At 38.9% G+C, this 16,260-nt stretch overlaps 1 protein-coding gene across 2 annotated transcripts in view; it reads right to left on the minus strand.

Annotated features, from left to right (window-relative positions):
* ZRANB1 (zinc finger RANBP2-type containing 1) overlaps nt 1-16,260 on the minus strand; it is a 58,972-nt gene that overhangs the window by 15,551 nt on the left and 27,161 nt on the right. For both annotated transcript variants that reach the window (XM_075000487.1, XM_075000488.1), the window contains 4 exons: nt 7,760-7,947; nt 2,842-2,995; nt 1,091-1,162; nt 366-564 (listed from right to left, as the gene is read on the minus strand). In XM_075000487.1, the coding sequence (XP_074856588.1) occupies nt 366-564; nt 1,091-1,162; nt 2,842-2,995; nt 7,760-7,947 (613 nt within the window). The remainder of the gene's footprint in view (nt 1-365; nt 565-1,090; nt 1,163-2,841; nt 2,996-7,759; nt 7,948-16,260) is intronic.

Here is a 16,260-nt window from a genome sequence, read left to right on the forward strand (position 1 = left end):
ACGATGTAAAGAACCAGCATATATAGGTCAACAATAAACTCACTACAATTCACACTGCAGATCTATAAAATAAGCATCTTGAAGGCTGTAGAAAACAACATACTATATATCATGGTGAGAACACCATGGAATTTAAGCACTGAAAACAAGAATTTTATCTGACCATACAACTGACTTACATAACATAAAAGTTTTTGTTTTGGGGGTTTTTTTTGGTTTCTTATAAAGACATGCAACTTCACCCGTGCTGTAATACATCCCTTTCTTTCCACATTAAATATAAATCCATGACCTCATCACACTATTACCATCAATGCTACTGGAAAAATATTCCGGACGCTAATACGAGAAATATACCAGCTTACCAATGTGAACAGTCATGTAAACTGTCATGAAGAGCTTTCCGTAGCACCGAGTCCTTGTCATAAATGCCCCAGGTAGCTTGTAGTACTGAATCAAGCAGGCAGTCCCCTGCAGTCCGATTCCAAAGTGCATACAGTCTACTATCCAAACGCGTACCCAATTCCAAAGACCAGTTTATAATGGGAGATTCCTCTTCTAGTTCTACAAGACAAGAAAAAACTCTATGTAAATCTTATTTGCAGTTAGACTCTTTACAACCTGAAAATTGTTATTAATAGACAAACTGTGCTCCTGGGGCTCAACACTGGAGGTTTAGGTGGAAAAAAAAATTAAAGATGTCTGAACTTTAACATAATTTGTTTGCAGACAGCCACTGAAGTGGAAAGATTGTTCATGAATTTTACTTAAATACAGGAGACAGATACTGAAGAAATCTTGACTTGGAACCTTTAAAAGGTTTGCCCCAAACGAATTCATTAGGTTTCACACATTTTACCAGCACCTCAGTTTCAATTTTTCTTTCCCTCCAGGAATATTCCTAATTTTAAAAGCAAATCTCTGTAATCTTTAGATAAAAAGTTAAAATTTACCTATAAATGTCAACCTGTCAAGCACAAAGTTTTCTTCACATATAGAATTCATGTATTATTTAAAACTAAATAAAACATCTCCTGCGTAACAAAATAGCAAGATTTTAGGGTTTATTCCACACACACACACCCCTTACCCTTCTGAACATCCCTATCAAGTACTTCATCAAATAACTTCTCTTGGACTGTTGATGGCAAGTCTTCAATATCTGGAAAAGGAAAAAAAAAAAGAAAACACCTCAAAATGCATTTAAAACAGTAGTGATGTAAGGAATGTGTTATTAACTAGCTAATTCTTACTATTTACCCTCCTTAACCAGTGTTCCCTATAAACTATGTGCTTGTGTACTTGCTCCAATTCAAATGCCACCCAGCTGATTAGCACAGTGCCCACAGCTAGGTTTTATGTTTCTACTGCTGGTGCACATATAGACACACTCTGGTGCATATAAAAATTATTCCACATAAGTAGAGAAAAAATCTACACCTGAATAGAAAAGATGAGAGGGAACAATGTCCTTAACCACTAGCTCCTCAATAAGACTATGCTATTTTCAGTTCAGCCACATGCGGGCTAAAGCTTCAAATCCCAGACTAAGCTCCTTTAGGCTAGCTGGTCACAGACTTCAAACCAACTAAGGCACCTAATCCAATCCAAGGTAAATATGGACCCCTGTAAAATCACCAGTTATCTGCTCCAGTGGAACCAGTGAAGTAGGGAACCAGATATAGCTAGACAAAGTAGAGAAGAGGAGAATTTTTTCATCTTACTGTTAAGGCTATCCATGATCTAGTGCAAATGGAAAGTCATTTTGATTTAAATGCCACTGGCACCAAGTCCAATATACTCAGTTATCTATTTTCTTAGCTGTTAGGCCTTTAGTAAAGCTTACTTCAACAACAAAAACTATTGTATTTTGATATTAAGAAAAAGGTTGTTTTATGAAGCAAGTTTTATTGAATTCTATATAGCAAACAATCTCCTACTACAAGCAAGTCCAGGGCCAGTTTCTGTCAATGTAATCAAACTTCCATGGTGTTAAGTTGGATGGATAGAGAAAAAGGAACACAGGAGTTTACTTAAACATTGTGCGGACAGCTCAAATGAAACTTCATGATGGCTATGAATGCTTACATAAAATGTTGTATCCAGATTTACTGTTTGAATCTTACTCTACCAAAATTACAAAAACTTCATTTAATTCAAGCAGTCTGAAAATTCTATGATCAATATTCAGTCAAGGGAACTTAATCAGAAGATTAAGTCATGATCATCTCTAAATACTTGCATAAATGTTCAATGTCAAACAACTAATGTCATCAAGAAGAACATGTCATTTCAGAATAAATTAAAGATAACTAACGTGCACATTTTGACACAAGAAAAAAGCCACAGAATACATCTGAATAGTAGTTTTAGTCCCAAAAGCCATCATTGAACATCAAATCTTTTGCAGGTTTTTTTTTTGTGTGTGTTTTTTTGGGTTTGTTTTATTTATTATTATTAAAGTAACAGAATGAGGCAAAAGTACCATAGGAGGACTGAACTAAGAACCAGGGACACTTGATCTCTAACCTCAGTTTTAATACAAACTCATTCTGGGAAGACCATGCATTCAGCTTTAAATTTTCCCATCTCTAAACTTTAGACAGTTGTCTTTTATTTCACAGGGCAAATGTCAGTATTGAAATATACAAAGAGCTTAGTAGATTTAAAAAGCATTAGGAAAAGCCTAAGAACTATTGTGTAACACATGCCAACAAAAGTTATATCAGAAAAATTGTGAGGGGAAGGAGGAGGGAGAAACAAAATGTGTTTGGCAGTTTCCACACACAAATCAAGTTAAAAAGGCAACATTAAGAAAGTGAAACGCATTTCCATAACTACCTGCAGGTAATGTAAATGTTACAAGGTCAGTTAAAAAATAGCAAGCAAAATCTCCCTTTCGTTGATGAAGAGATGCAGCAATTTCACGTCGGATTTGTTCTGTAAGCTCTGGACACACCATTGCTGGAATGCACTTTGCTGCATGTTGTGAAACCTATAACATTTAAAAAAATAAATAAATCTTATTTTACCTGGTACTTACATTTAACCAAAAAATAGCATCAGATAACTTTTCCTCAAAAACTATTTCTGAGAGATGAGCAACATAGCTGGTGTTTAAGGTGTTTATTACAAAGAAGTAACCTGGAATGAACACAATTCAGAGGGGAAAAGTGATTCCACGAGACAGAGGAAAGGTGGTGATATTTATGCTCATATGTGAATCTCCTCAATGACATTACAAAAAGTCAACAGCTACCATAAAGGAGTGAATGCATTTACTCATTGTGAAGCTAACAGGCACTGAACTGACTATCATGCAGCAGCCTTCAACCCAACAAAAACTACATTGAATCGATGGCCGATGGGAATTAAGTAACAGAAGCCAACAAAATCATAGCTCATGAAATGATGATCCAAACTAGAACTACTAAGAACGCTGGGTGTCAGAAGGAAAACGCCTGATGTTATGGATGGGCACCATGTACAATTTAGCATTCTCATCTAAATTTCATCTTTGCTTGCATATGTTACACAGGATTCTGGACCTCATATTGATTGGGCTTATACGAAGAACTTCCCATCAGCAAAATAGAGATAATGGATTTCAGGAGGGCAGATTTTGGTAAATTCAGAGAGCTGGTAGGTAAGGTCCCATGGGAAGCAAAACTGAGGGGAAAAACGGCTGAGTAGAGTTGGCAGTTTTTCAAAGAGACATTATTAAGGGCCCAAAAGCAAGCTATCCTGCTCTGTAGGAAAGACAGAAAATATGAAAAAAGACCACCTTGGCTTAACCAGGTATCTTGCACGATCTCAAAATAAAAAAGGAATTGTATAAAATAACGGAAACAAGGAAAAATTACAAAGGATGAATATAGGCAAACAACACAAGAATGCAGGAGAAAGATTAGAAAGGCTAAGGCACAAAATGAGCTCAAACTAGCTACAGGCATAAAGGGAAACAAGAAGGCATTTTATAAATATATTAGAAACAAGAGGAAGACCAGGGACAGGGTAGGGCCATTGCTCAGTGAGGAGGGAGAAACAGTAACAGGGAACTTGGAAATGGCACAGATGCTCAATGACTTCTTTGTTTCGGTCTTCACTGAGAAGTCGGATGAAGGAATGCCCAACATAGTGAATGCTAGTGGGAAAGGGGTAGGGTTAGAAGTTGAAATAAAAAAAGAACAAGTTAAAAATCACTTAGGAAAATTAGATGTCTGCCAGTCACCAGGGCCTGATGAAATGCACCCTAGAATACTCAAGGAGCTGATAGAGGAGGTATCTGAGCCTTTATCTATCATCTTTGGAAAATCATGGGAGACAGGAGAGATTCCAGAAGACTGGAAAAGGGCAAGTCATAGAATCATAGAATACTAGGACCGGAAGGGACATTGAGAGGTCATCGAGTCAGCCCCCTGCCCTCACGGCAGGACCAAGTAGTGTCTAGACCATCCCTGATAGACATTTATCTAACCTGCTCTTAAATAGCTCCAGAGATGAAGATTCTACAACCTCCCTAGGCAATTTATTCCATTGTTTGACCACCGTGACAGCTAGGAACTTTTTCCTCATGTCCAACCTAAACCTCCCTTGCTGCAGTTTAAACCCATCGCTTCTTGTTCTATCCTCAGAGGCCAAGAACAACAAGTTTTCTCCCTCCTTGTTATGATGCCCTTTTAGACACCTGAGAACTGCTATCATGTCCCCCCTCAATCTTCTTTTCTCCAAACTAAACAAGCCCAATTCTTTCAGCCTTTCTTCATAGGTCATGTTCTCTAGACCTTTGATCATTCTTGTTGCTCTTTTCTGGACCCTCTCTAGTTTCTCCACATCTTTTTTGAACTGTGGTGCCCAGAACTGGACACAATACTCCAACGGAGGCCTAGCTAGCACAGAGTAGAGCAGAAGAATGACTTCTCGTGTCTTGTTCACAACACACCTGTTAATGCATCCCAGAATCATGTTTGCTTTTTTTTTTTTTTTTTTGCAACAGCATCACACTGTTGACTCATATTTAACTTGTGGTCCACTATAACCCCTAGATTCCTTTCTGCCATACTCCTTCCTGGACAGTCGCTTCCCATTCTGTATGTGTGAAACTGATTGTTCCTTCTTAAGTGGAGCACTTTGCATTTGTCTTTATTAAACTTCATCCTGTTTACCTCAGACCATTTCTCCAATTTGTCCAGATCATTTTGAATTTTAAGATACCACCACTGGCCTTCTGAGGGTTTGGGTCCAGTGCTCCGACAGCTTGTTTTTTACATTTCCATACTGAAGACTTTAGAGCTAATTCCTAGTGTCTCACTCATAAGAGTGCAAAAGAACAAACAGTATAGAATCACAGAGTTAGAAGGGCCCACCAGAGTCATCTAGTTTAGCCAGGGTCACCCCTGACAAGATGCAGGATTGTTGTTTCTAAACCATCCAAAACTGATGGTTACCAGCCTCTTTTTTAAAACCTCCAGTGATATAGTGCCCATCTATAAAAAGGGGAATAAGAATAACCCAGGAAACTACAGGCCAGTCAGCTTAACTTCAGTGCAGGAAAGATAATGGAGCAGGTAATTAAAGAAATCATCTGCAAGCACTTGGAAGGTGGTAAGGTAATAGGAAACAGCCAGCATGGGTTTGAAAGAATAAATCTTGTCAAACTAATCTGATAGCTTTCTTTGATAGGATAATGAGCCTTGTGGATAGGGGAGAAGCGGTAGATGTGGTCTTCCTAGACTTTAGTAAAGCATTTGATACGGTCTCTCATGATATTCTTATCAAAAAACTAGGCAAATACAATTTAGATGAGGCTACTATAAGGTGGGTGCATAACTGGCTGGATAACCGTACCCAGAGAGTAGTTCTTAATGGCTCTCAATCCTGCTGGAAAAGTATAAAAAGTGGGGTTCTACAGGGATCTGTGTTAGGACCAGTTCTGTTCAATGCCTTCATCAATGATTTAGACATTGGCATAGAAAGTACGCTTATTAAGTTTGCAGATGACACCAAGTTGGGAGGGGTTGCGACTACTTTGGAGGATAGGGTCAAAATTCAAAATGATCTGGATAAATTGGAGAAATGGTCTGAGGAAAACGGGATGAAGTTTAATAAGGACAAATGCAAAGTGCTCCACTTAGGAAGGAACAATCAGTTTCACACATACAGAATGGGGAGAGACTGTCTAGGAATGACTACAGCAGAAGGGGAACTAGGGATTATAGTGGACCACAAGCTAAATATGAGTCAACAGTGTGATGCTGTTGCAAAAAAAAAAAAAAAAAAAGCAAACATGATTCTGGGATGCATTAACAGGTGTGTTGTGAACAAGACATGAGAAGTCATTCTTCCGCTCTACTCTGCGCTGGTTAGGCCTCAGCTGGAGTATTGTGTCCAGTTCTGAGCACCGCAGTTCAAAGAAGATGTGGAGAAACTAGACAGGGTCCAGAAAAGAGCAACAAGAATGATTAAAGGTCTAGAGAATGTGACCTATGAAAAAAGGTTGAAAGAACTGGACTTGTTTAGTTTGGAAAAGAGAAGATTGAGGGGAGACATGATAGCAGTTTTCAGGTATCTAAAAGGGAGTCATAAGGAGGAAGGAGAAAACTTGTTCTTCTTGGCCTCTTAGGATAGAACAAGAGGCAATGGGCTTAAACTGCAGCAAGGGAGGTTTAGGTTGGACATTAGGAAAAAGCTCCTAACTGTCAGGGCGGTCAAACAGTGGAATAAATTGCCAAGGGAGGTTGTGGAATCTCCATCGCTGGAGATATTTAAGAACAGGTTAGACAGACGTCTATCAGGGATGGTTTAGATAGTACTTGGTCCTGCCATTGGGGCAGGGGGCTGGACTTGATGGCCTCTCGAGGTCCCTTCCAGTCCTAGTGTTCTATGATTCTATGATTTCTCACCTCTCACTTGCCAGAACTCTAGCAAGTGGGAAAATGACTGAACATGGACAACATGTTCCAAAGGATTCTGGACATCCATGGAGGCGGGGAAGGTCATTCAGTGATAAAGGTCCAAACTAACATCAGGTGCACATCTGGATTACACAATGGAGATTTTAAAAAAGGGGGTTGTTATCCCAACAAAGGTAGGGACCAGCATTATTATTTGCTAGGGTTTGGCACATACGCTCATAACTATTGCAGGGGTAAAGTTCCACTGACAAACCAAAACTGCAGGATCTTTTAGTGAAGCTAACTGTTTTAAATCTGTCCAAACCAGTTACACACTCATCCCTCATCACATAAACCAGAGCAAGTTGTTCTCCAACCCAAATCCAACCATTTATCCCAAACCTGAGTCAGCCACAACAATGCTGCCTTCTGCCCATGGAACAGCGTCTCCTTTTCATGCATGTGGAATTACAAAGTAACAGCTACATCCTGCTCTTGCCATTTGCTCCACACACAGCAGGGGGCTGCAAGACCTGCTACAACTCCTCAGCACACTCAAAGTCATCTGCCATGAAAGTGTTTTTGCTAGAGACGTTTCTTCTCTCCAGCCAAAAGCACTTCCACTACAATAAGGCCAAGAAGTACAATTAGACTGACAAGAAACTTGTAAGATAGGTGAATATGACAGTGAGACTAAAGACTGCTGGAAAACCCAACAGAAAAAAGGCACAAAGAAGCTACTTGTGCATTTGTCTAATAATTGTTTCCATCAGCCAGCAGAGAAAGTTGAACTCCATTGACCGTGAACTGTGGTAAAATTTTGCAAACTATTTATTTAGTCTAAGCAAGGGCCAAAAGTACCTCACCTCTGTAAGCAAAATTGCTAGCATATTCTGTCTTTGAAAACGTATAGCCAGATGTACAAGCGTGTATCCCACATCGAAAGCAGAAGGGCGGTTTAGCAAGCGTACTTCATCTGCTGTAAGCTGGCGTGCAATATCTCCTCCTGAGGACTTGTATGCTTCAACAGCAGCTAAATCACCTTCTACAACTCCTGAAGACATAAAAAGCACATTAAACTTCATTGTAGATAATATAGATAGATTCTGGATAAACTACCTTATTTCACAATTTCCCTATGCCTGTTGGACTCCAGTCTGAGCATAAAAGCGAAATTGCTCACACGGATATTTTTGAAGTATTCTGCCACCTTGCACTTACCTTGCCTCACAGACCAGTTCTGTTCTCCAACAGGCAGATTCTAAGACACCCAGTCAGAGTAGGAGCCAGTGAACAAAGTAAAGCTTGGTGTTGTGGACAGTCAGATGAAACTCTTTAAATACAGCCCACAGCCCTTATATGCGAGTATGGATGATGAAAGTGGCCACGCAGCACAAAGTTCTATTTTGACAACTCTGCCTGCAGTTTATCTTAAAACCTGTCAAAAAATCAGACTGTGTACTCTGAACATGCAGAAATTTGACAACTTTTTAAACACAACTTTTTAAATCTTGCCATTCATTACAGAAAATACTCTTGCACAAAGAAAATGTTATGTGAAATTGATATTCCATCCTAATACAGAATATAGAAAGACCATTTAATTTTAATTTAATTTTAAATACTTAAGTCATGCATAACATTAACTCCTCGATCAACTGCCATGGTAAGTATTTGCGTAAAAATATTTATTCTGTGCTTACAAGTACCACCTTTGTAGTCAACAATCCTTCCTTTTTAAAAAGGTGGCACTTGTTGGTAACAAAGATGAAAAGAAATACATTTGTTTGTTTCTGTGTATAACCAGTGGCTGAGCTGTATGCACCTCTTTCACAGTTAAAGTGCAATTTGCAGCGCTCTCCCACTCTCACCCCCCGCTGGGAAAAGGATCTTGGTGCTCTTGCCCTGCAGCGAGCTGGTGAATTTACAGGTTGAACCTTTCTACTCTGGCACCCTGGGGACCTCACCAGTGCTGGAAGAGAATTTGCCATACCACAGGAGGTCATACTGTCTAGCAGCATTACCAACACTTCCACTGCTTGTGGGGCTCTTAGAAGACATTCAGGGTAAATTACAGCTAAACAGCAGCACAGAACACAGAGCCAGGACTGGTGGCTGGAAACAATTTTATGGGACCATGGGAAACTTGGCCAAACTCACAATAAATACTCACCCAACCAACTAAAATCATGCCAGACTACGGATGTTGCCAGACGAGAGAGTTCAGGTTTAGAGATGTTCAACCTGTACAAGCATCTCAAATTTGACTGATGCTGTTCATTTGCAGTGGGGATGGGGGGAGAAGAAGAGAGGCGGTACAGAATAACTAAGGTAGCACGCTCTGCACTATTGCACATTTGGTTGAATCTGATAGTCTGCACACTTGTTTTCTAAACAATTTCTGTTTAGTTTTCACAGAAATCATGGCTGCAAACTCAGACTCTGAGATAAGCAGAAGCAAGGAAAAGCTGTTCTTTCATTTTACCATGAGGACATACCATACCATAAAACTGTCAAAGTTTAAGTTTAGTCAACACACAGCCACTGCAGCAATTAAATCACTTGTACGTCCTCACTACGCTCCTCAAGTCAGTGGCACTTGCCCTCGTCAGGTATGCTTGTACTATCAGTGCAAGTCACTGTGGGACAGCTTCTGAAAGCTAGTAAGAGTCAAAGTAAGTTATGCAGCATCTAACACTACATCAACACTGACTCCAAATTTCTTGTGTAGTTACAGTTAAGTTGGCATAGCAGAATAGTTAAACTGCTAGGAGCGAAATGTTAGTGTGGGCATTTAAATAGGTAAATGTAAACTGCCCTGTATTGACCAAATTCTGTAGCATAGGCCAAACTTCAATTCCATTCAGACTCTTCTTTAACAGAAATCTAGAATTCCTGATACGCTGGGATTTGAAAACCTGGTCTTCAACAAGCAATCACTTAACAATTCCAAGAAACTTCCTTCAAGCAAGACATGTAATGTCAGAATAGTGTCAACTGTTACCAAGCAAGCATAGATTTCAAATTCAACTGGGATCAGGAAATGTACCTACAGCTCTAAGAAAGAATTCCTCAAAATGGGAACAAAATCCAGGCAAAAACCAAGTAACTCATTTAATAGCATTTTGATCAAATTCATCCTTTTTTTTTTTTTTTTAAAAAAAAAGTCTGATAATATTAGAAGTGTCCTGGTAATTTCCTGTTCAACACGGCACCTCTAAAGACAAATTTTCCTCATGAACTTCATGATTTTGTCTTTCTTAACAGGTATATTTTTATTCCTGCCCTTAAGTGCTAGATTGGAGTGCATTCAATTTGCCAAATATGTCCATTATGTAAGCTAAGAGAGTCAAGAGGTCCATTTACACCTGCTATCTGCAAAGTATATGCCCACAATTGTTTACGTAAGTTACATATGTACAAAAATGTATGCCCGCAATGGCTCATAACCAGATTTATAAATCTTGCCAATTTCATGAATGCAGCAAGCCCATTTATTGCAAAGTGACTTTCAGAAATGTTACATTTATACTGATGACGACTCATTTTATGTACAGAAAGATCAGTCTTATGCATGGAATAAAATTTTCACCAAGAGCAAAACTTTCTAGCTCATAGATAGGACACGAATTTGATATTTATGGCAAAAAGGAAAAGATGAAGTAATAGTGTCTGTACCATCATTTCAGCACCATAAAATAAGTGAATTGAGGAGTTGATCCTATTTAAAATACTTCTTCCAAGCACTATGAACAGAAGTCTCTCTATACCTGCAAAAATCTGTGCACCTTTTAGAAAAAGAAGCTTGACAACTTTACAGGGACTCCACAGACATGGACAAACATCTTTCAAAATTAAACAGAATTAATGGACTGAGTCTAGACAAATTTACATGAGAGAATGTATTACAAAGAAGGATCGGGAAATTAGAGACTTTAACCTTTACTGAATAAACACTAGCCCTAGTTTACAATGCAAGCTTATATCAGCATAACTACTTTGATCAGGAAGGGGAAAATCCATACCCGAATGATATAGTTACACCAGCCTAACTCACAGTGCAGGTATCACTATGTCAAAATGAGGGTTTCTCTGTCAACATAGTTACCAAGCCAGGGCAAGAGCCAGTGAGAAAGGGAGCAGCAGCAGGAGAAACCTGGAGCTCAGTGGTTTTATTATGTCAAAGGAGAGCTCTCTTTATAAGCTTAGTGTCTCCACTAGCTGTGCCACCGAAGTGTTTCATACGTAGATATGCTCTCAATATATAAAAATCATTCTGCTGATGCAGATAGCACTGCAATGGTTCTTCTCGATGGTAACAGAAAAGGCAGGCTTTGCACCATAGCAAGTTCTCCTTTCTCATATAATTCTTCTCAGTGCCTTCCAAAGGTACCACGGTTGTTAAATTTTGTCCAAGGGAAGCATGTGAGTTTTATGAAAGCTTACATACATATAATATAATCTAACAAACCTAGTGGGGAAAAAGAAACAGGGCAGCTTATAACAGCTACAATAAACTCAGGGATGAAGCAAAAGTAACCAGAGACATATGCAGACACTCTGTGAATGAACTGTCCTTTTAAGGATGTACCTCAAAACAAGATTATTAGAGTAATCTAAATATTTTGGATGTGCATAATAAATGCATTCTTAATTGTTTGCATTAAAACTTTCGTACACTACTTAACTAAAATAGGCAAAGGGAAAATGTGCCTCTCATGGATCCATCAACGATAAAAATTGTTCAATGAGTGATAAGAATGTTGCTTACTACTAATAACTTATAGTTTTTCTCTATACCACGAGTAACAATTTGAATTAAGATGCCAATACAAAGTGCCAATATCGTAAAAATATTCTAATAAGGTAACATCATAATGTAAAATACATTCTTATCACCATTTGTCTTGTAAGTGTAGACCGAGGAGTTGAGAAAACATTTTATGTCATGTCCCACTTTTCACCCTTACAATTACCAAGGGCCCCCAACACATCTAATGTAATCCAAAATGATGGAAATTTTGGTTATGTTCATATGAAAAAAAACCTTTCAGCACATGTTAGAAAACAGGTATGTAGAAAGCAAAAAACTATTAATTGGTACATAAATGTAAATACACATAAATAAAAACAGTAACATTTCAATCTTTTTAATGAGATGGATGAGTCTGAGACCCAGCAACTGATCCTACTGCTTCCCTATTCTGAAATGTCATGCACCCCAAGAGGCCCACCCTATCCCCCACTTTGCTCCCCCTGCCCAGTGTAAACCATTTGCAGACCTGAACTAGAGGTACAAGTGACAGCGAGCCAACATCAAATGACTAGAAATATGCCCACATTTACTTACAAAAATACACCAGCCTATCAGTGTTTTTCCACTAGGAATGTGAAAAAGTTAAAAAAAAAAAAATGAACGCCTCTAAAACTGACAAAGCATCAAAAATAGCAAGTTACTAAAAGGGCTAAACCAAATACAATTTTTGGTAAAAGGCTAGTGTAATATTTTCTGTCATTTGAGTTCCTTGGAAAGGAAGGGTGAGCAAAATTTGGAGAACTAAGGCAGTGGGTGGTAGAAAGCACACATTAATGGAAGTTTCACTTTAGAGAAAGATATACCTGAACATACAATTTTTCAAGATAGCAGGTGCATTTCTGTAGTTGTACAAGAAGCAAGTTACATTTTAGCACTCCTTTCATTTGCTTCTTAAACGTCTAAAGGCTGTTGCAACTCTACCCTTCTCAAAGCTCATATTCCACGTTTACAAAATGTTACGCCACTGACATGACCACGACACATTACAATGACATGACAATTTATCTAAACTTGAGGAAATAGGAGACTAAGCCACATTTAAGAACAGTTAGGAGTATAATGAGCAAAGATGATCTTGAATAGCTTTCAAAACACAGAAGTCTGTACATGTTTTTATATACGTACAACACACTATAAAGCACCATTAATGGATTACCTTACAGAAATAATAGAAAAAGCAAACACATATAATCCATAACAGTCATGTATTAGTTTCACTGGAAAATGCAGAATATGCTAACTGAAGAGACTAATCATTTGACAGTCGTGCAATTCGAATGAGGACTGAAAATGAGTTAAAAAGAACAAGGCATCAAAAGTGCAGAATCAAACTTGTTCCTCATTCTTGGACAGTAAGGTCAGATGATTGTTTTCGACCATGCTATAGGCTACTGAATACTAGTTCTCTTAATTGATCCCTGCTTTCAACTTTTATCTACCGAGTGGCTTCATTAGAGTCACAAAGGTTTTCTCCAAGTCAACACACTAATGTGGTGCTTACTACATTAAACTGCTTTTACTCCTGAAGGTATTCTACCTGAAGAAAATGCATTCGCAGCCAGGGAAGCAATGCAATTACACCTTTCTCCCACCAGGGGCTGCTATGGCACTAAAGGAAAGGGCAGCCCAGCCAACCAGCCTCAGAGAGAGAGGAATGCTGCCCCCCCCCCCCGCACCCCGGCCAGGTGAGAAGGCATGGGGTTAGAGGGGTGGGGGTGCAGGGAAAGAAGGGGAGTGACAGAGCAGGGCACGCAGAGTTGCTGTGGGGGTGGGTCACAGACTGTAGTTCAGATGAGCTAAAGGAAAGACTAGGGTGGGGGCACAGGAGCTAGCAGCTGAATGGGAATTGCAGAGTGCACAGACCTAGGACTGGCTAGGGGGGGCTGAATGGAGGGGGAGGGTTAACGGGGATGGGGCAGACATGCCGGAATAGGAGAAACTAGGGTTCTGCATGCATGGGGGAGGCTCTCCCAACTTCTTAACAATATAGCCGCAAAAAAAAAAAAAAAAAAAAAAAAAAATTTCCCTGTTCCATATTTTTTCCACCCTCACACATGAGCCCTCCGAAGTTCACATCCAGGATCCTTCCCAGCAAATCACATCCTTGTTCCTCAGCTGCTAACATTACCCACACCCTCCCTACACCCCCAAGCCTTTTCACAGCAGGTGCAGGAAATAAATTTCCATATTGTTTTAAAAATGAACACGAAGCCTAAGAGGCTGTTGTTGCCTCCATGCATAAAAACAAAAAACACATACTCCATACAGCTGTGCAAATCATTATGGCCGCTTCTACACTCACTCTGGTGTCAGAGGTGGTATCATAATGAGGCAATTCAAAGCCGGCTAATAGGCGCTAATGTGCATATTCACTGCCTCATTAGCATGATGGTGGCTGCACAAGTTTCAAAGTGCAGACTTTGAATTGCAGATTGAAAATGAAGATGGGGGCAACTTTGAAATAAGCACCCCACTTTGACATTCCCTCACCCCACAAAACTACATCAGAGTAAGGGAATATCGAAGTGCAGCGCTTTTTTCAAAGCTGCCCTCATCTGCAGTGTCAATCTGCAGTTCGAAGTCTGCACTTCGAAATTCACACAGCCACCATCATGCTAATTATCGGAGGGGTAGCCGTGTTAGTCTGGATCTGTAACAGCAACAAAGGGGCCTGTGGCACCTTATAGGCTAACAGAAAAGTTTTGAGCATGAGCTTTCGTGAGCACAGACTCACTTCATCAGATGCTGGTCAGCATCTGATGAAGTGAGTCTGTGCTCACGAAAGCTCATGCTCAAAACTTTTCTGTTAGTCTATAAGGTGCCACAGGCCCCTTTGTTGCCACCATGCTAATGAGGCACTGGATGTGCATGTTAGCCCCTCATGAGCCTGCTTTGAATTTCCTCATTACAATGCCACCTCTGAAGGGAGAGTGAGAGAGTGCAGAAGCAGCCTTTGTGGAGCATGTAATTCTGAATGCTGAAGAGCCAACAGAGTAAACAGAGCAAAACAATGAACTTGGGAGGACAGCATTCTGTTCCCATCTACTACCACCTCACATTTCCTCATCTGTGAAATCAGTCATTACTTTCTATTTACAAGCCCTCAGGCAGTGCTGCTGGTACACAGGATATTTCAACATGAACAGCAAAATGTGAAGAAATTGGATTTTCTGATGTACATTTAAATTGTGTTGGAAAACTATTTCATTGCCCTATTTTTGTATCTTTGGTTAAAAAATGATCCACGTCAGAACAGTTGCACCAGTTTACATACACTGATCTAGTTAAACTGCTGCAAACCTCTAACGGAGGTGCACATATATCAATTTAACTCAAAATTTGTTTACCTTCTTCTGATAAGTATAGTAATATGCCTTGATACATTAAGCAAAGTTTAAAGTGGTTTAAGGGCAAGTACATGGAGGAGTTGCACCAGTGTAACTAGATAGATTTTAAGAAAGTTTATTTAAACGTAAAATCTACAACCCTATAATTAAATTTGTTCAGATATCTTCACATATCACTGCTGAAAAGTTAACTGAACTCAGATTTACTGAGTTCAGTAAGTAAGATAAGCAAAGCAGGAAAAGCAAAAGTAAGATATTGTATCAATAATTGTTCTGTGTCTTTAAGAAGTGGTTCTCTCTGCATGCAAAAAAAATTATACTAGCAGTTTCATATGTTCTACATAAGATTAAATCCAAAATATATAAAATGCAGCTGTTTTTGAATTTCAAAACATAATACAGTAAACCCTTTCATACCCAGCAGCCCTGGGACCGGGAAATTGCCAGATATTCAAATGTTCTGGATAATAGAGAGGTATACCTCGCAATGCACAACACTAAAGAAAAACAAGATTAGATAATAAGAAAGAAACAAAAAAAATGTATGCAGTGTACTTTGGTTAACAGCAGCATAGTACACTGTAAACATACTGTATTTGCTGTATTTATGAATATTTACTTTCACTATACTGTACTTAGGGGAAACAACTAAAATTTACATGTGGTTAAAATGCCAGTTATTTAAGAGTTCCAGATAATAGAATGCCAGATATGAAGGAGTTTACTGTAGTAACTATTGGCCTCCATATGATGGTATTACCTTTTAAAGTAGTATCAAGGGGGAAAAAAAAAAAAAAAAAAAAAAAATCCATGAAATCTTCATCATGAGACCTGCAAAGTTCAGCACATGCTACTCACAATTGGCATTCTGGATTCCCCTAGAAACTTTTAAAGCTGCATGTTCATTTAAATACATCAATCAGAATAGATCATATTTTGATCATGCTGATCCCTTACCAAGGCACCTTCAAAATACATTCTTAAGTAGCTCACAAAATAAGAAAAAAAAAAAAAAAATCGCTATTTGCCTTGCATAAACTAATTTATATACAGGATATTCTATGACTGTTTTGCAGTTTTACACCAGACAGTAATTTTGTTATTGCTATTCTGGAACAAACTTTTCGAAGTATTTAATGTTTCAATTTCAGAATACAAAGAAGATACAAACACTGCAAAATAGCACAGAGAATTTTCTTGATCT

The sequence above is a fragment of the Carettochelys insculpta genome, chromosome 7 (assembly GCF_033958435.1).
Source record: "Carettochelys insculpta isolate YL-2023 chromosome 7, ASM3395843v1, whole genome shotgun sequence".
NCBI classification, from domain to species: domain Eukaryota; kingdom Metazoa; phylum Chordata; order Testudines; family Carettochelyidae; genus Carettochelys; species Carettochelys insculpta.